General features: G+C 39.8%; 1 protein-coding gene across 1 annotated transcript in view; it reads right to left on the reverse strand.

The window, feature by feature from the left end:
• Positions 1–20,905, reverse strand: part of LOC128699095 (kinetochore protein Nuf2-like) — a 92,625-nt gene that overhangs the window by 37,289 nt on the left and 34,431 nt on the right. Inside the window, exons 6-8 of the mRNA XM_053791610.2 lie at positions 20,657–20,803; positions 17,929–18,161; positions 6,790–6,981 (exon numbers count right to left, since the gene is read on the reverse strand). Coding sequence (XP_053647585.1) covers positions 6,790–6,981; positions 17,929–18,161; positions 20,657–20,803 — 572 coding nt within the window. The remainder of the gene's footprint in view (positions 1–6,789; positions 6,982–17,928; positions 18,162–20,656; positions 20,804–20,905) is intronic.

The raw sequence follows: 20,905 nt of genomic DNA on the forward strand, positions 1-20,905 counted from the left end.
TTTCCGCTACTTTGAGCTCAGTTTCAAGGCCATTTTCATCGTGAAAGCAATGAAAATCGTCTATTTCTGTAATATGTTTTCCATTTTATCACCTAAGACCATGAAAACGAGAATACAAGGATAAATACTATACGAAAATACACCTCAAAGTTGGCGTTTTAATCCAAAAAAACGGTCATTTTTTTTTCTCATTACGCACTGTGTGCTGTAGGATTTTTTTTATGTGGTGCACACTGACCACACAGACTCATTCTCTCACATGTGGGCCTACCAGCTTTCTCCTGCTTGATTTGAAGCCGCTAGAATTGATGAGTATATATACGTCAGAAACAGTGGCGTGTAAGACGTATTTATACGGCATAAACAGTCAAAGGATTAAATTCAGTGAACAAGGTAAGTCGATGCTAATAATATGGCTCTGGACCACAGTGTAGGTAGCCAGTAGGTGTAGCCCAGGCGGGCTACACCTACCGACTACCTACACTGACTTCCTACAAATAAATACTCCTCGCCTCTCTTCCTATATTAAGACTACACATTTTAAGGTAAATAGTGAGTGTACTGTATGTGCATTTTAACTCTCTGGGATGTTTTAAATATTGTATATTAAGTATGAGATGGGGAGCCAGGGCTACCTACACCTGACTTCCTACAAATAAGTACTACTCACCTCTCTCCCTACATTAAGATTACAAATACTTTAAGATAAGTAATGAATGTACTGTGAATGTAATTTGCTTTGTGTGTTTTTAATTCCTAGTTCTATTACTAACTTAACCCTTTGACTGTTTCGGTCGTATATATATGTCTTACGCGCCACTGTTTCCGACATATTTATACGCGTAAATTCTAGCAGCTTCAAATCAAGCGAGAGAAAGCTGGTAGGCCCACATGTGAAAGAATGGGTCTGTGTAGTCAGTGTGCACCACATAAAAAACAATCCTGCAGCAAGCAGTGCGTAATGAGAAATAAAAAATCTGACCGTTTCTTTGGATTAAAACGCAGACTCTGAGGTGTATTTTTGTATAGTATTTATCGTTGTATTCTCGTTTTCATGGTCTCAGGTGATAAAATGGAAAACATATTACAGAAATAGAGATGATTTTGATTACTTTCACGATGAAAACGACCTTGAAAATGAGCTCAAAGTAGCGGAAATGTTCGATTTTTACCAATGTTCAGGAGTAAGCAAATCACACCACACGTCCAATACACTTCAACTGGGGAGTCTAATATTCTTTCACTAGTGCACTGATATTATTTATACCATTTTTACAATAATGCATTAGTCTGCATAACAGTAAATTTTGTATTTTTTTGTATGAATAAAAAATAAAAAAAGAAAGCAATAGTAATATAAGAGGGGCCTGGAGACGTGACTAATGAACAGAGGATATGTTATTTTAGTGCCAAGAATGTCTACATTGTTTATTCTGGACCCTATTTTGAAATTGGCATCTTTTTTAATTTGAGTGAAATTGGCCAAATTGCCAATTTCTGACCACTTTATTGGGTAGTTCACATTGGTAAATGGGCAGTTTCTGATACTCAAATGATAGAAAAATGGAGTTCTAAAGAAATAGCTATGAGTTTGGTCAACTGGAACAACGGAATTGGCCAAAACCAGGGCTCAAAGTCGGCGAAATCGCCGATGCGTAAACGTATGTCGCCAAGACCACTAACTTCGCGGGAGCATAATTAAGTGAGTTTTTGATAAAATTTCGTACTTTTGGTGTCATTACCATCGGGAAAAGATTCTCTATCATTTCATAAGAATTTTTTTTTTATTTTTTCATAGAATGACAGTTTCAGAAAGGGGCCTGCGACAGTCAAAGGATTAATATAATTTAGTGTAAACTTGTTGTCTGGCATTTATATGCATTTATAAATGGAAAAAATGGCGTTCTGCCTTCCGGCAATGTCTACTTTCCAGCAACAGCCTGGAACCTAACCCGCCGTACAAGTGGGGCCCTACCATATATATATGATAGGAAAATTCTGAGTAACTTAAATGGTGATGAAGATAGGGAAACTGTGATTTCGAGTATAGGGCAATGAGGAATAACTTGTAGGAGTGAGGAAGAGCCAGTTGTGAGTGTGGGGGAAGCTCGTGAGGCAGTAGGTAGAATGAAAGGGGGTAAAGCAGCAGGGATTGATGGGATAAAGATAGAAATGTTAAAAGCAGGAGGGGATATAGTTTTGGAGTGGTTGGTGCTATTATTTAATAAATGTATGGAAGAGGGTAAGGTACCTAGGGATTGGCAGAGAGCATGCATAGTTCCTCAGTATAAAGGCAAAGGGGATAAAAAGAGTACAAAAATTATAGGGGAATAAGTCTGTTGAGTATACCTGGTAAGGTGTATGGTAGTTATTATTGAAAGAATAAAGAGTAAGAGAGTAGGATAGCATATGAGCAAGGAGGCTTTAGGAAAGGTGGGGGGTGTGAAGACAAAGTGGTTTACAGTGAAACATAGGTGAACAGTATTTAGATAAGGGTAAAGAGGTTTTAGTGGCATTTCTGGATTTAGAAAAGGCATATGACAGGGTGGATAGGGAAGCAATGTGGCAGATTTTGCAGGTGTATGGTATAGGAGGTAGGTTACTGAAAGCAGTGAAGAGTTTTTACGAGGATAGTGAGGCTCAGATTAGATTATGTAGGAGAGAGGGAGATTATTTCCCAGTAAAAGTAGGCCTTAGACAAGGATGTCACTGTGGTTGTTCAACATTTATAGATGGGGTTGTAAGAGAAGTGAATGTTAGGGTCTTGGCAAGAGGTGTGGAGTTAAAAGATAAAGAATCAAACACAAAGTGTGAGTTGTCACAGTTGCTCTCTGCTGATGACACGGTGCTTTTGGAAGATTAAAGAGAAGTTGCAGAGGTTGGTGGATGAATTTGGTAGGGTATGTAAAAGAAGAAAATTGAAAGTGAATACAGGAAAGAGTAAGGTTATGAGGATAACAAAAAGATTAGGTGACATAAGACTGGATATCAGATTGGAGGGAGAGAGCATGGAGGAGGTGAATGTATTCAGATATTTAGGAGTGGACGTGTCATCAGATGGGTCTATGAAGGGTGAGGTGAATCACAGAACTGATGAAGGGAAAAGGGTGAGTGGTGCACTTAGGAGTCTGTGGAGACAAAGAACTTTGTCCGTGGAAGCAAAAAGGGGAATGTATGAGAGTATAGTGGTACCAACACTCTTGTATGGGTGTGAAGCATGGGTGATGAATGTTGCAATGAGAAAAAGGCTGGAGGCAGTGGAGATGTCATGTCTGAGGACAATGTGTGGTGTGAATATAATGCAGAGAATTTGTAGTTCGAAAATTAGGAGGTGTGGGATTACGAAAGCTATTATCCAGAGGGCTGAGAAGGGGTTGTTGAGGTGGTTCGGACATGTAGAGAGAAAGGAACAAAACAGAATGACTTCAAGTGTGTATAAATCTGAAGTGGAGGGAAGGCGGGGTAGGAGTCGGCCTAGGAAGGGTTGGAGAGAGGGGGTAAAGGAGGTTTTGTGTGCGAGGGGCTTGGACTTCCAGCAAGCGTGCATGTGCGTATTTGATAGGAGTGAATGGAGACAAATGGTTTTTACTACTTGACGTGCTGGTGGAGTATGAGCAAAGTAACATTTATGAAGGGATTCAGGGAAACCGGCAAGCCGGACTTGAGTCCTGGAGATGGGAAGTACAGTGTCTGCACTCTGAAGGAGGGGTGTTAATGTTGCAGTTTTATAAGTGGAGTGCAAAGCACCCCTCTGGCAAGACAGTGATGGAGTGAATGATGATGAGTTTTTCTTTTTCGAGCCACCCTGCCTTGGTGGGAATCGGCCGATGTGTTAATAAAAAATAAAAATATATATACACACACAGAATCTCTTGACATGTTCCTAGAAGTGCTGCACCCTGTGGAAGTCATTGAAACAGTGTCATGCACAGTGGTGTTTTACACTCATCACACATAAAACTAGTGTCTGAGTTGTGCTGAGCTTTTTTTGTATGCACAGACAAAACACCTCTTCTGAGCCTTTTTTCTTTTAAGCAGTAGCAGGCACTTTTATTAGGAAGTGATCACTAGGCCTCAGACGAGAAGGTAGTTGATAATTTGGTGGGTGGTTTTCTATTGCAAGTGTTATTACTTGGTACTTTAATGTTTGTCTAATGGCCGACACAAAATTCGCCATATGGTGGTTTGTTTCTGGCCCACATCTTGTACATATTATAAGCGCTGAGCATGGAAATGTCCAGAAGGTGGAAAAAGCATTTTATGCACCACTTGTAACTCTTGCGAACACAATCAGCAAACCCAATCTGCACATCATATTTGTCCAATGAATGCATAGAGGGTGTAGTCCATCACAGCTGCAGGTTTTAGAATAGTTTCATTGGTGTCTATTCTGCCTGCCAGTGTGTCATTTCATTAGGGTGAACTGATGACAACAGTGCGACATCTTGTTTGTCATGCCACCGAAATGCCATGATGTCATTGGCAGCAAACGCCTGCACCTGACCTCTACGAGTGCCAGCGTTGAACCTAGGCATATTCTTACGATTTGCAAGCAATGTACCGCACACATCTATCATGTTCACTTGCAAAAAATCACCGAGTAAGGGGCTTGTGTACCAGTTACCAGTATATAATATGTGCCCCTAACCAAGATATGGTTCCATCATTGTTCTAACCACATCAGAGAAGCCCAATAACTTCCTGGTATCTTGCAATGTATTACTTCTAGTGTATACAATATCCAATACAAGACCAGTGTAGCAATCACAAAGCACAAAACTTGATACCAAAGTGTTTCCTCTTGCTGGGTATATACTACTTGAATGACAGTCTACCTTTGAACAGAATCAAAGACTCATCAATAACAAGCTTCCTGAAGGGATAAAAATACATATTGAATTTGTTTCAGATACACAAACATTCCTAGTCTTATATAACCTGTCATTTCTGTCAGGTATGGTTTTGTCTGAGAAGTGTAGCATATGCAATAGTAACACAAATTGATTCACTCTTATTATATCACTGAAACCTGGGGTTAATCGGGCAGTCTGTTGACCAGTATGATTTGACACTGCTTATACACTTGGCATAAGCATTATTGTGGCAAAGAAAAGATACATCTCAGCCCCAGTTGTCTCCTTCCACTGGTGTAGGCGTGGTTTTGGTGAAAGTACTGAGTTTGCCATGGTGTAATCGAAGTATCTGTTGCTTTCCCTGACAATTTCCATCAGGGATTTGTCAAAGAATAACTAAACATTCTAGTTCAGTGGCATTGTTCCCAAGTGTACGAGATGGCCGTATTCCACTGACTTTCATCAAACTGATGGGGATGGGGATTGGGAACAAAATTGTCAGCTTCCTGCCAATCCCAGGTGCAGTCTGCTGGTGGGTACTGGATACTGACAGGTGGTTGTGGTTGTGGGTGGGTAGGGGATGGTGGCCTTTGTTGTAGTTCAGCTTAGTCAGCAGCGTGGGTAGCAGCATGGCCCACTGCTGGTGCCTCATGGCTGGCACCACCACTACCACCACCAGATGCATGCACATTTTCCATCCCAACTGCAACAACAGTCTTCATTTTCACTATCCGTTCCTGTTGTACAGCCATGGGATGTACTCAGAAGTACGCCTTCCCTTTGGAATAGCATGTGGCACACTACCAGAGTCCATATAGCGGCGCATATACTGCTTCTTCACTGGAGAATATTCCACTTTACTCTTGCTGCTGGAACTGTTTTCAAGGGCTTGGAGTCCACATTCACTATCGCTATCATCACCATTGCTCGCATCAGTCCTGGATATGGGAAAACACAAGTTTCCTCTTTCGTTCTGGTACAACTGAATGTGAACAAGACGGCCCAGCACCAGAGGTTGAAGGTTGAGGGTCATCTTGATTTTATTTTATTACTCGTATTATGGTCATTAGTTTTGGTCACAATCTCATCAAAACCTTGAACCTCATCTTCACTGACACTTCCAACTGCATTAGAACTGTCACTGGGGAACAAAAGTGTCCCAATTTGCCGAGGAGTGAGGTGTTTCTTACCGCGAGGCATGGTGTTCCCACAATGCACCACTGGGTCTCTGAATTTTTTTTCCTACTGCACACACTGACCATGCAGACACATCTAAGCCTACCAGCCTTTTCCCACTTGATTTGAAGGCACTAGAATTTATGCTTACTAGTAGGTCAATAACCCCGATGCGTACAGCGTAATATTATGTCGAAAACCCTGAAAGGGTTAATAGCAGTGTCATGATTTTTGCACACATTATTGAATAATGATGCTTCTACTAACACCCAGGGAGGACTTGCGATATTTTTTAGATTTGTTTTTATTGATCATGTGAAGGCATTTGATTATCAAATGCCTTCACATGATCTGAAAGTTGTTGTTATTGATGAAAGACTGAGCTAGTCAGACAATATTTGACTAGTAGATGTGGTAGTGGAATGAGACTAGAAATGAGTACATTAATCAAAATGGCTAGCACCAAGGAAAGTTGTGTTCTCTCAAACGTTTCTTAATGGATGTTCAGTAATGGTAAAGAAAAGAATACAAGAAAGGCTAATGTGAAAAGAGCAGAGCACAGGTATAAGTTTTAAACCTTGATAAATATGGGATACGAGCTATATAACAAGTTTCACTGAAATATATTGGTAAATAACCTGAAGGCTTTAGGTATTCCAAAATAGATGACACGATTCAGTCACACTAGTTCGTAAAAGAAGACGAGAACAAAAGCTCACTCCCCACAAAATCAAGTAGGTACAGCAACTGCAGTACTCACAACTTGGATTGACCAATTTCTTCAAGAAGGCTTTCCTTTTTGAGACTAAAAGCACGCATTATCTGGGCTTTCTTTTCATCTTGGGATGCTGACTGCACCATCAGCTGCTGTGCCTTCATGGTTTTCCCTTCAACTTCCTCAAGTAATGATGCTTTCAAGCGATGTAGCCGAGACAACTTAGTCAGCTGCTCTCTGTAAAACAAACGATCATATCATATTTAATTAATATTAGTAATAATGGTAGAATTACTAAAAATGTTAAGTAGATGGACAGAGAAAAAAAAAAGAAGTGGCGGCGGCGGCATCATCATCGGGGTCAGTCAAAACCCAAAAAAAAAAAAAAAAAAAAGCAGCACTGCAAGAGAGCTAAGGGCCCACAGGAGATTCCACAGGAGTAGAGTTTAGGAGAAGACAGTCAGTTTATCATAAGAGAAGGCAGAGATTATATGAAGAACAGAAATTTCACAAACTATCTTCTCACACATTAAACGGACTTTCTTCTCTCCCAAACTTTTTACTCTTGTGAAATCTCCTGTTCTCTGCCTTTCTTATATTTCCAGTCTTTCTAATCTCAAATGTTCCAAACTTCAGAACACATGCAACTAATATTTCTCTATTTCTCTCTCTCTCTCTTGCTATTTCTCTCTCTCGCTATTTCTCTCTCTCTCTCTATTTCTCTCTCTCTCTCTCTCGCTATTTCTCTCTCTCTCTCTCTCTCTCGCTATTTCTCTCTCTCTCTCTCTCGCTATTTCTCTCTCGCTCTCTATTTCTCTAATTTTTTTTTTTTTTTTTACACAGGGTTTGACAAGGTTAAGGATTCCTAGCTTTATTGACAAGCTATTTACAGGTTAAGGATTCCTAACTTTATTGGCAAGCTAAGATCTTACCTACAACAGCTCATTTGAAAGCATTTTTATTGTTATGAGACACACAAGTAGGGAACAGGATAAAGTTGGAGCCATCTGTGGGCCAGCATTTTCATTTGATCAACTATCTCGTTGACATTATGCTGTACGAATGGGCTCCATACTCGAGTCATCCTGGGTATATATGATCTCGGATGAAGTGATGTTCTGGAGAAGGGTACAGCCAGAGTGAAGTTGCTGCTTTCTGCCCATCTTGTGGCATAAAAGCTAGTTTAACGCTGTCCTCGAAGTGGATCAAAGTGTGGTACTTTGACAATATTGGCCTTGTACATAACAGTAAGGCCACCCACATCCCTCCTGTGTTGAAGGCTCTGCTGAAATGACAGATCTATCCAGAATGGGTCCAGGCGATAGATGAGACATCTTGCTCTGTTCTCTACTCTGTCAAGCAGTCACAGATGAGAGGGGGGGCAGGCAAACCAAGAAAGTGGAGCATACTCAAGGTGTGAGCGTACTTGTGCCTCATCCAGAATCTTGCAACCCCTACTGTCAAGCAGATGCGAGATACGGCGAAGTGCTGTAAGCTTCCTGGCTGCCTTGATTGCAATATTTACAATATGGTTCTTCATGGTCAGTTTGGAGTCAAATTTCACCCCAAAGATATCAACTTCTTCTCCAGGTGCCAACATCCTCCCATTCATCCTTACTACTGCACCAGCATTACCATCATGGTGCCTCGAGACCATCACCATTTGCATTTGTCACAGGTGCAAATGTTACTTGCCATTATTTCCCCAAGCTGATATAGCTCTTAGCTGGTGATTGATGTAGCTTAGAGCAGCTGGCATTTCTTCTCTTGGATAAGTGAATGTCAGTGTACAGTCGTCTGCATATGCATGGGATTCTGGGATGAGATGAAGGTCATTTAAGTAGACATTCCATAACAATGGTCCCAGCACACTACCTTGTGGAACACTTGCCCCAATAGGATGTCTTGCTGATTCCGTTCCATTGAGAACTACCTTTAGAGATCTACCATGAAGGTAATCACTGAGGAGACATAGCATAGAGCCTGCAATTCCCAGTGCTTAAAGTTTTGCTAAGAGGCCCTGGTGCCACACCTGGTCGAAAGCACCAGCAATGTCCAGTGCTACCACACAGCTGACTTTGGATTCATCCAGTGACTGGTGCCACTTAGTGGAGAGGTTTAACAACAGATCAGCAGCAGAGTAACCTTTCCTGAAGCCATATTGACGGTCACAAAGTAGCGAGTGGTAGTCAAAAAACTTTGTCATTTGTCTTGTCACTTGTCTTTCTATTTCTCTCTCTCTATTTCTCAACTCCTTTCCTATTTTTCCTTTTTCTTGTTTTGGGTTTTCTTTCTTCTGCCTTGGGTGTTCTGTCCTTCACTTCCCCCCCCTCCCCATCCTTTCCTCCTTGTATTTTTGGTCTCACCCCTTGTGGACCCTTAGCTCTCCTGCAGTGCTCCTCTTTCTTGGCCTTTGATTGACCCCAGTACTACTACCTTCCCTGCTACTTTTAGCCCCCCAACCTTCACTTTTGCCTCCCTTCACTCCTATTCTTGTCCCACCAATTATTCTCCCTACTTTACACTATCGCTACTACTTCCACTACCTGCCTTACCACTACTACTACTCCTTCCACCTCCCTTGTCCTGTCCCTGCCAGCTCGCCCATATATACTGGCTCCAACTCTTTTCTGTAAGTGTGACTTTGTAAATGGTCCAAGCCAGACCAAATCGTCGTGGTAAGCTCCTCTCTCCTACATGCGGGTTATATGTGGATTGTTCCAGTCACAGTATTGTGCCTTTCTGTTCTTTCTGACAGCTCCTGGAGAGTGAAATGTGGCCAAAATAAAATGTCACATTAATTGCACGTGTCAATCTACCTAACCTTTAATGTTGTAGGTAGTAGGTTGGTAAACAGCAACCACTCAGTGAGGCACTACCATCCTGCTAGAGTGAAAAAAACTTGAAATAGTTTTACCCAACAAAAATTTTTTTTTCTCAAATGTGCAAGATAACATGTACTTCTACCTACACTCAGATGAGTATATATACATGTACACTTGTATATATACTCATCTGAGTTTTCTTCTACTAAAAATTAAAATGTCAGGAGCAAGAGGCTAGTAACCCCTTCTGTATAAATTACTAAAAGTAAAACAAACTTTAGTTTCCTTCTTTTTCGGGTCACCCTACCTTGGAGGGAGACAGCTGGTATGTTGGGGAAAAAATATGGAAAGTTGAATGTCCTAGCTCTAAGGAAAACAAAGCTAAAGGAGTTAGGAGAGTTTCAGTGAGGAGAAATAAATAGGATTAGGTTAGGATTTTCCAATAGAATTAGAGCTAAGGAATGAGTAATGTTGAAGAATCAGTTATGGCAGGAAAAGAGGGAATATAAATGTATAAACAAGTAACTGTGGTGAGGGGCCTAAATGCTAAAGTGGGAGAAACTGTTGTAGAGGGCATAGTCAAGTTTGGGGTGCCAAGGGTAAATGGTAATGGGGGGCATTTAACTGTACTTTGTATAGAGAAAGATATGGGGTTAAATGATAAAGAAACTAACACAAAGTGGGAGTTGTCAGTTGCTCCTTGCTGATGACACTGCTTTTGGGAGATTCTGAAGAGAAGTTGCAGAGGTTGGTTGACAAGTTTGGTAGGGAATGTAAAAGAAGGAAATTAAGAATGAACATAGGAAAGCAAGGTGATGAGGATAAAAAAAAATTAGGTAACGGAAGATTGGATATCAGATAGGAAGGAGAGAGTATGGAGGAGGTGAATGTTTTCAGATATTTGGGAGTGGACATGTCAGCAGATGGGTCTATGAAGGATGAGGCGAATCATAGAATTTACAATGGGAAAAAGGCAAGTGGTTCACCGAGGAGTCTGTGGAGACAAAGAATTTTATCAATGAATGCAACGAGGGGAATGTAAGAAAGTATAGTTATACCAATGCAATTATATGGGTGTGAGGCATGGGCTGTCTATGTAACAACAAGAAGGCTGGAGGCAGTGGAGATGTCATGTCTGAGGGCAATGTGTGCTGTTGTGCTGTGAATATAATGCAGAGAATCTGTAGTTTGGAGATTAGGAGGAGGTGTGGGATTACCAAAACTATTATCCAGAGGGCTGAGGAGAGGTTATTGAGATGGTTTGGACATGTAGAGAGGCTGGAATGAAAGAATGACTTCAGGTGTATAAATCTGTAGGAGGGAAGGCAGTGTAGGGGTCTGCCTAAGAAAGGTTGGAGGGAGGAGGAGTCAAGGAGGTTTCATGTGCAAGGGGCTTGGACTTCCAGCAAGCTTACGTGAGCATGTTAGATAGGAGAGAATGGAGACAAATGGTTTTTAGGACTTGACATGCAGTTGGAGGGTAAGAAAGTAAACATTTATGAAAGGATTCAGGGAAACCAGCAGGCTGGACTTTATTCCTGGAGATGGGAAGTACATTGCCAGCACTCTGAAGGAGGGGTGTTAATGTTGCAGTTTTATAAACAGTGCACGCATACCTCTGGCAAGACAGTGATGGAGCGAATTATGTAAGTTCATTTTCTGGCCACCCTGCCTTGGTGGAAAGCAGCTGATGTGTTACTAAAAAATAAGCATAGAAAGAGGTTTGGTAACAGCTAATACATATTTTACCCCTTCGACTGTTGCAACCCCCAAATCCTGAGGTATCTCCTGGTGTCGCAAAATATTTGAAAAAAAAAAAAAAAAAATTCCTTATGAAATGAATCTTTTCCCGATGGTAATGACACCAGAAGTACAAAATTTGACTGAAAATTTGTGGAATTACACTCTCACGAAGTTAGCGACCTCGGCGATATTAACGAATTGGCGATTTTGCCCACTTCGAGACCTATTTTCAGCTAATTCCATTGTTCCAGTCGACCAAACTTAGCTATTTCTTTAGAAATCCACTTGTTCTATCGATTAAGTACAAGAAACTGCCCATTTACTGATTGCAACTACCCAATAAAGTGGTCAAATTGGCAATTTGGCCAATTTCATACAAATTAAAAAACATGCCAATTTCAAAATAGGTTCCAGAATGAACAATGCAGACAATCCTGGCTCTAAAATAACATCTTTGTTCATTAGTCATGTCTCCAGGCCCCTTTGATAATCATGCTTTCAATTTTGAATTTTAATTCAAACAAGAAACAGAAGATTTACTGTTATGCAGACTACTGCAATACTGTAATAATTGTATAAATGTCAACCCATTCATGACTGCATATTAGAATGGCTATTGGACATTTATTGGACAATGACATTTGTTTACTCTTTAACATCAGCAAAAATCAAACATTTCCCCTACTTTGAGTTCCATTTCAAGGTCGTTTTCATAATAAAACCAATCAAAATCACCTCCATTTCTATAAGATTTTTTTCATTCTATCAAATGTGACTACGAAAACGAAAATATAACCATAAAAACTATACGAAAATACACCTCAGTCTGTTTTAATCCAAAAACACGGAGTTTTTTTTTTTCTCATTATGCACTGCTTGCTGCAAAATTTTTTTATACTGCGCACAATGACCACACAGACCCCTTCTCTCACATGTGGACCTAACAGCTTTCTCCCACTTAATCTGAAGCCGCTAGAATTTTTGAGTATACAGGAAGGCCCCACTTATATGGCTGGTTAGGTTCCAGGCTACCGCCGTAAAGCGGAAACCGCCGTAAAGTGGAACACCCTTTTTTTCCACTTACAAATGCATACAAACACTAGATAACAAGTTTACACTAACATATATTAAGTTAGCAATAGAACCAGGCATCAAAAAACAATAAAAAAGTACAATACACACATAGTGCACTCATTACTTACCTTAAAATATTTATAGTCTTAATCTAGGGTGAGACAAGTGGTATTTATTGTAAGAAATCAAGTGTGGTATGTATGGTAGTCAGCCAGGCTACCATACCAGGCCACCCCACCCACACATACAATTCTATGATATTTAAGCATCCCAGAGCGATAAAATGTATATACAGTTCACTCATTACTTACCTCAAAATATAGGGTGAGAGGAGTAGTATTTATTGTAAAAAATCAAGTGTGGTATGTATGGTAGTCAGCCGGGCTACCATACCAGGCCAACCCACCTACACATAATATTCTATTACATTTAAGCATCCCAGAGCGATAAAATGTATATACAGTTCACTCATTACTTACATTAAAATATTTAGTCTTAATGTAGGGTCAGGAGTAAGTAAATGAGATAAAACGAATAAATGAGAGAGAGAAAGAATGAGTGCATGAGAGAGGACAGGCACAGAGTTATGTAAACAAACCAGGCGAAGGTAAGTTTTGTAAACAAAGTGTACACGTCTGGTTTGTGTACAAGTTACATTGTGTACAGGTTGTCTCTACATTGATACGGTAGAATAAATAAAGAAGAACACTCCCATTCTCATGTAACATCATTTTGAGAAGAAATGATGCTCTGAGTGAAGGCAATGGAAATAAGTCACTCTGACTTTTTTGGGTTATCCTAGGCTCTCTACACATATGCTGTTATGTATGATAATCTACGTAACTGTATTTGTGTATACCTGAATAAACTTACTTACTTACATACGAAAGGAATAATTTTCTACAGTTACCCCCAGTAACACATTTTCTCTTATGTTAGATTAGAGAAAATGTTATTCTTGGCATCACTTGTACAAGTTATCTGGCTACCACATCTCATATTTATGTTTATTTATTCTATTGTAGGGTGTATTTATCATCTTTTTATGTTATGTATCGTGTTTATTATATAATTTTGAAAAAAATATTATGGATGGATTAATGAAAATGTGTATATTAACGTAATATACAACATTTAATGAGACTCGGTGATTATTATTATTATTAGCATTTCTAATATGGCGTCACTTGTGCAAGTCGTCTGCTACCACATCTCATATTTATGTTTATTTATTCTATTGTGGGGTGTATTTATCATCTTTTTATGTTATGTATCGTGTTTATTATATAATTTTGAAAAAATATCATAGATGGATTAATGAAAATGTGTATTTAACGTAATATACGACATTTAAATGAGACTCGATGATTATTATTATAATTACTAATATGACGTCTGGAGACATAAGACACTCTTACTGATTTTAATGTGTACCTGCATGCCAGCACAGTATGTAAGTTTATTTAAGTACAGGTATACATAAGTATAATTATCAGAGTTATAAGAAGAGCAGAGTATATGGAGAGTAAAAGAAAGGTAAAGAGAGTGGTGAGAGAGTGCAAAAGGAGAGCAGATGAAAGAGTGGGAGAGGCACTGTCAAGAAATTTTAATGAAAATAAGAAAAAATTTTGGAGTGAGTTAAACAAGTTAAGAAAGCCTAGAGAAAATATGGATTTGTCAGTTAAAAACAGAGTGGTGTAAATATTATGCAGAAAATTCGGAGTGTGGAAATTAGGAGAAGGTGTGGAGTTAATACAAGCATTAGTCAGAGAGGGGTTGTTGAGGTGGTTTGGTCATTTAGAGAGAATGGATCAAAGTAGAATGACATGGAAAGCATATAAATCTATAGGGGAAGGAAGGCGGGGTAGGGGTCGTCCTCGAAAGGGTTGGAGAGAGGGGGTAAAGGAGGTTTTGTGGGCAAGGGGCTTGGACTTCCAGCAAGCGTGCGTGAGCGTGTTAGATAGGAGTGAATGGAGACGAATGGTACTTGGGACCTGACGATCTGTTGGAGTGTGAGCAGGGTAATATTTAGTGAAGGGATTCAGGGAAACCGGTTATTTTCATATAGTCAGACTTGAGTCCTGGAAATGGGAAGTACAATGCCTGCACTTTAAAGGAGGGGTTTGGGATATTGGCAGTTTGGAGGGATATGTTGTGTATCTTTATATGTGTATGCTTCTAAACTGTGTATTCTGAGCACCTCTGCAAAAACAGTGATAATGTGCAAGTGTTGAATGATGATGAAAGTATTTTCTTTTTGGGGATTTTCTTTCTTTTTTGGGTCACCCTGCCTCGGTGGGAGACGGCCGACTTGTTAAAAAAAAAAAAATGATAGAGTGGATAACGAAGCAATGTGGCAGATGTTGCAAGTATATGGAACAGGTGGAAAGTTACTAAATGCTGTTAAGAGTTTTCATGAGGATAGTGAGATATGTTGTGTATCTTTATACGTATATGCTTCTAAACTGTTGTATTCTGAGCACCTCTGCAAAAATCAGTGATAATTTGTGAGTGGGGTGAAAGTGTTGAATGATGAAAGTATTTTCTTTTAGGGGATTTTCGTTCTTTTTTGGGTCACCCTGCCTCGGTGGGAGACGGCCGACTTGTTGAAAAAAAAAAAAAAAAGTGAGGCTCAGGTTAGGGTGTGTAGAAGAGAGGGAGACTACTTCCCGGTAAAAGTAGGTCTTAGACAGGGATGTGTAATGTCACCATGGTTGTGTAATATATTTATAGATGGGGTTGTAAAAGAAGTAAATTCTAGGGTGTTTGGGAGAGGGGTGGGATTAAATTATGGGGAATCAAATACAAAATGGAAATTGACACAGTTACTTTTTGCTGATGATACTGTGCTTATGGGAGATTCTAAAGAAAAATTGCAAAGGTCAGTGGACGAATTTGGGAGTGTGTGTAAAGGTAGAAAGTTGAAAGTGAACATAGAAAAGAGTAAGGTGACGAGAGTATCAAACGATTTAGATAAAGAAAAATTAGATATCAAATTGGGAAGGAGTATGGAAGAAATGAATGTTTTCAGATATTTGGGAGTTGACGTGTCAGCGGATGGATTTATGAAGGATGAGGTTAATCATAGAACTGATGAAGGAAAAAAGGTGAGTGGTGCATTGAGGTATATGTGGAGGCAAAAATGTTATCTATGGAGACAAAGAAGGAAATGTATGAAAGTATAGTAGTACCAACACTCTTATATGGGTGTGAAGCTTGGGTTGTAAATACTGCAGCGAGGAGGTGGTTGGAGGCAGTGGACATGTTCTGTCTAAGCGCAATGTGTAGTGTAAATATTATGCAGAAAATTCAGAGTGTGGAAATTAGGAGGTGTGGACTTAATAAAAGTATTAGTCAGAGGGCTGAAGAGGGTTTGTTGTGGTGGTTAGGTCATTTAGAGAGAATGGATCAAAGTAGAATAAAATGGAGAGTGTATAAATCTGTAGGAGAAGGAAGGCGGGGTGGGGTCGTACTCAAAAAGGTTGGAGGGAGGGGGTAAAGGTGGTGTCGTGGGCGAGGGTTTTGGACTTCCAGCAAGCGTGCGTGAGCGTGTTAGATAGGAGTGAATGTAGACAAATGATATTTGGGACCTGACGAGCTGTTGGAGTGTGAGCAGGGTAATATTTAGTGAAGGGATTCAGGGAAACCGGTTGTTCTATGGAACCGGACTTGAGTCCTGGAAATGGGAAGTACAATGTCTGCACTCTAAAGGTGGGGTTTGGGATATTGGCAGTTTGGAGGGATATATAGTGTATTTTTATACATATACACTTCTAAACTGTTGTATTCTGGGCACCTCTGCAAAAACAGTGATTATGTGTGAGTGAGGTGAAAGTGTTGAATGATGATGAAAGTATTTTATTTTGGGGATTTTCTTTCTTTTTGGGTCACCCTGCCTCGGTGGGAGACAGCCGACTTGTTGAAGAAATAAAAAAAAAATTAATCCATTCCAGGGAGTTAGGAATCCCCCTCCATAAGGATTTCAGGTGTCAAAGCCCTCTAGTGATAATTCTTTTCTTTGTCTTTTACTGCTACAGTACATTCATTACTTTTTTTTTCTTCAACAAGTTGGCCGTCTCCCAGCAAGGCAGGGTGACCCAAAAAGAAAGAAAATCCCAAAAAAGAAAATACTTTCATCATCATTCAACACTTTCACCTCACTCACACAATCACTGTTTTTGCAGAGGTGCCCAGAATACAACAGTTTCGAAGCATATACGTATAAAAATACACAACATATCCCTCCAAACTGCCAATATCCCAAACCCCTCCTTCAGAGTGCAGACATTGTACTTCCCATTTCCAGGACTCAAGTCCGGTTATATAAAATAACCGGTTTCCCTGAATCCTTTCACTAAATATTACCCTGTAGTCTTAATGCAGGGCAAAAGGCAAGTAGTATTTATTTGTAGGAATTCAATGTAGATAGCCTGTTGATGTAGGTACACGTATGTAGCCCCCCCCCCATGGGATACACTACATAGCCATATTACATCGACATACCACATTCACACATTTTAATCGTTTCTAACAACTACCTATAGATGCCTTCATAAACAAAGGGAGAAGTAATGAATAATTCATTCCAAGAATTTTAAAACGCATATGGAGGGCGGTTACTGCACCAGACGCCAGATTCAGTTCTCTAACGCTGCGTAAGAGAAAACGTAATGCTTATCTTCCACCCTCCTCCCTCCTTGATTCGTCAGTACTCACCACTCGATAACATATAAACACTGCATGTTTATATGCTATGCAACGTGTTTCTTTTATGATTTTAAAGAAAATATCATAGATGGATTAATGAAAATGTCTATATTCACCTGAGGAGAAAAAGCCATGCTGACTTACGACTCTTGCACAGGTAGGCGTGCAGGCGCAGGCAGGCAGACATGTCTGGTACTGGGGACGAAACACGGGGCACAATGCAAAACTAGAAAAAATTGAGCCGAAAAATGGTTCTAAACTAAGCGTACGATACTCAGGACGGACGAAACTCTGGGTTCAATTGCATTACCCGATTTTACCGATACGGTGTGATTTTTTATTTGAAAATTGTCACAATACTTAAGACACCAAATAATATGTTCCCATAAATTTTAGTTGGCACGTGAGAAGATTTTGTATTAAATATTTGGACAAATTTGGCACACACTTAAAAAGATTGCCCACCCCTGGACTAGGATATGCTGTATCAAGAGCCCAAGAATGACTATGCTAGATTCCCAAAGACTTCTTAGATTTGCCCGAGGTTATTTGATACCAGACTGGCATTATACTGTACATTATGCATTACGCTGAGCTAGGTCTGCTGCCTCTGTCCACCTAGTACACACCCCATTTCCAGCCTTCTTGCTCCTTCCACAGTCATGTATTTACTGGGGTTGAACTCAAGCAACCACTTATCTGACCACTCCTGCAAGACAGGACACCACCAACAAAACTGTTCCTACAAGTACAGTAATGACCAGATACCACTAGTGTAGCTCTGCTCCTGTAGTTACAAATAACTAATTATACACACATTATAATGACAACCTACTTCTTTTTTGCATCTTCTTCTTGTACCTCTTGTAAAACTTCAAGAAGCTGATCATTCAGTAGATCTTGTGCTGTGGAGTAGACTTGTGAAGCGGTTTTCAATTTCACTACACACTCACTCTTCTCCTTTACCTCATTTCTGAGAGAACCTAACTTTGCCTCGCGTTCCTCAATTTCTTGACGTTCACTGGCCTCCACTACCCGACTGCCAAGCTTATCTATTTTTTCATCAACCTGAAATAAATCTAAGTATCAAGAATCTGAAGGAGGGCTGTTAATGTTGCAGTTTAAAAACTGTAGTGTAAAGCACCCTTCTGGCAAGACAGTGATAGAGTGAATGGTGGTGAAATTTTTTCTTTTTCGGGCCACCTTGCCTTGGTGGGAATCGGCCAGTGTGATAATAAAAATAATAATATAAATCAAGAATCTGGTCTGAAAGTTCAATAAATAACAGAGCATAATACTACAATAGCATTATATCATTCCCCCTTTTCTATTATTAACTGTTTTACATCAAATGTATAGATGCCTATACACTCAGTCAGGAGCTTCCTAGTTGTCTTGCTTTGATTATTCAATGTTATCTTTACAAAATTCTTCAATGAACAGCTTAGATTAAGCTCATAAGTCATACAGTGCCTGGAGCATAGAGGTAATCACATTTGATCCAAGAGGAAGGGGGCTCTAATTCCTTAGATCAAGAGCCCCTCACCATTATCAAGGGTCTTCCCTTGAAGAAAAAATTGGAAATCAATTTACCAGGCATACAAACAGTACATATTGTTTATAGTTTATATAGGAGTGCTTTAGTGCAATGGACTGGGGGGGTATAACATCTTGTGAGTGGGGGAGTTGCACGAGGCAGTGGGTAGAATGAAAAGGGGTAAAGCAGCCGAGATTGACAGAATAAAGACAGAAATGTTAAAAAGGAGTGGGGATATAGTTTTGGAGTGGTTGGTGCTTTTATTATGATAAATGTAGGTAAGAAGGTAAGGTACCTAGGGACTGGCAGGAAGTATGCATACTTCCTTTGTATAAAGCTGAAGGGGACAAAACAACAAAAATTATAGGGAAAGAAGCCTGTTGAGTATACCTGGTAAAGTATACGGTAGGGTTGTTATTGAAAGAATTAAGAGGAAAATGGAGAGCAGGATCACAGATGAACAAGGCAGCTTTATGAAGGGTATGGGGTGTATAGACCAAGTGTTTACAGTGAAACATAGGTGAACAATATTTACACAAGGATGAAGAGAGTTTTGTTACATTTATAGAAAAATAGGCCATAAACAGGGATATACGATGTCACCACAGTTGTTCAATATACGTATTTATAGATGGGGTTGTAAGAGAAGTGAATGCTTGGGTATTAGCAAGTGGTGTGGGATTAAAAGAAAGAATCAAACAAAGTGGGATTTGTAAAGTTCCTCTTTGCTGATGACACTGCTTTTGGAAGATTCTGAAGAGAAGTTGCAGGGGTTAGTGGATGAGATTGGTAGGGAATGTAAAAGAAATTAAAAGTGAACATAGTAAAGAATAAGGTGATGAGGATAAAAAAATTAGGTAATGAAAGATTGGATATCTGACTGGAGGGATGGAGTATCAAGGAAGTGAATGTATTCAGATATTTGGGAGTGAACTTGTCAGCAGATGGGTCTATGAAAGACATGGACAAATCAGAAATAATGAGGGGAAACGAGTGGTACATTGAGGCATCCTGAGACAAAGAACGTTATCCATGGAAACAGAGGGGAATGTATGAGAGTATAGTTATACCAACACTTATATGGGTGTGAAGCATGGGTGGTAAATGTTGCAGCAAGAATGCCGCAGGGAGTGGAGATATAACGTTTAATTGCAATTTGCGGTGTGAATAATGCAGATAATCTGTAGTTTGGAAATTAGAAGTGGGGTTACTAAAAATATCATCCAGAGGACTGAGGAGGAGTTGTGATTTGGAAATTTAGAGGGATTGGAATGAAATAAATGACTTGGAGAGCATATAAATCTGTAGTGGAAGGAAGGTAGGGTAGGGGTCAGCCTAGGAAAGGTTGGAGGGAGAAGGTTTGTGTGAGGGGCTTGGATTTTCAGCACGTGTTTGAGCATGTTAGATAGGAGCAAGCGAGAGGAATAGTTTTTACGACTTTACATGCTGTTGGAGTGTGGGCAAAGTAACATTCATGAAGGGACTCAAGGAAACTAGCAGATCAGACTTCAAGTCCTGGATATGGGAAGTACAGTGCCTGCATTCTGAAGGAGGGGCATTAATGTTGCAGTTTTTTAACTGTAGTGTAGGTGTGCCTCTGGCAAGATGAAGAAAGTCATCTTTCTCAGAAAAACTACCGATGTGTTAATAAAAAAATTAGTTTATCTTAAATTTATGTGCTCTGTCACTATTAAAAACTATATTAGTCAGACTTTAGTTGTGTAAGTGGGATGTGTAATGTTGCTTCCTGTATTAGAGGTAAGGGGTTGCAACTTGGATAGAGACTAAGAGGGGTAGGGAGGGGGTAGTCTGGAGGATGTGCACTTATGACACACTGAATGACAGACTAGTAATGTTCATCTTCAGGTGTGACATGTAAATGATCCCAGTGGGACCAAAACATCCCAAGTTTCTCTCTCCTATGTGCGACTTATCAATGTATTGTTCCACTCACGCTATTATCCTTACCACTCTTAATGCTTCCTGCCTTGGTGGTGGTAGATGGCTGTGATAAATACAAACCCACCTCAAAAATCTTGAGCTCAACATCCTTTATGTGTTTCATTAGGGTAGAGCTCTCCATCTTCAGGCTCTCCAGCTTACTCTTCAGGCCGATCTTTGTTTCTTGGGTCTTTTTCAGCTGAGGCTTCATCTCCATTATTTGTTCCAGTTCCTAAAAAAAAAATTTTGCACTGACCAAGTAACTTTTAATATGCATTTGATATCTAAAATATTAGTTTACTCTTTTATTATATCCATTATGTTAAGTAAAAAA

Source organism: Cherax quadricarinatus, chromosome 54, assembly GCF_038502225.1.
Source record: "Cherax quadricarinatus isolate ZL_2023a chromosome 54, ASM3850222v1, whole genome shotgun sequence".
In the NCBI taxonomy this organism is placed as follows: Eukaryota; Metazoa; Arthropoda; class Malacostraca; order Decapoda; family Parastacidae; genus Cherax; species Cherax quadricarinatus.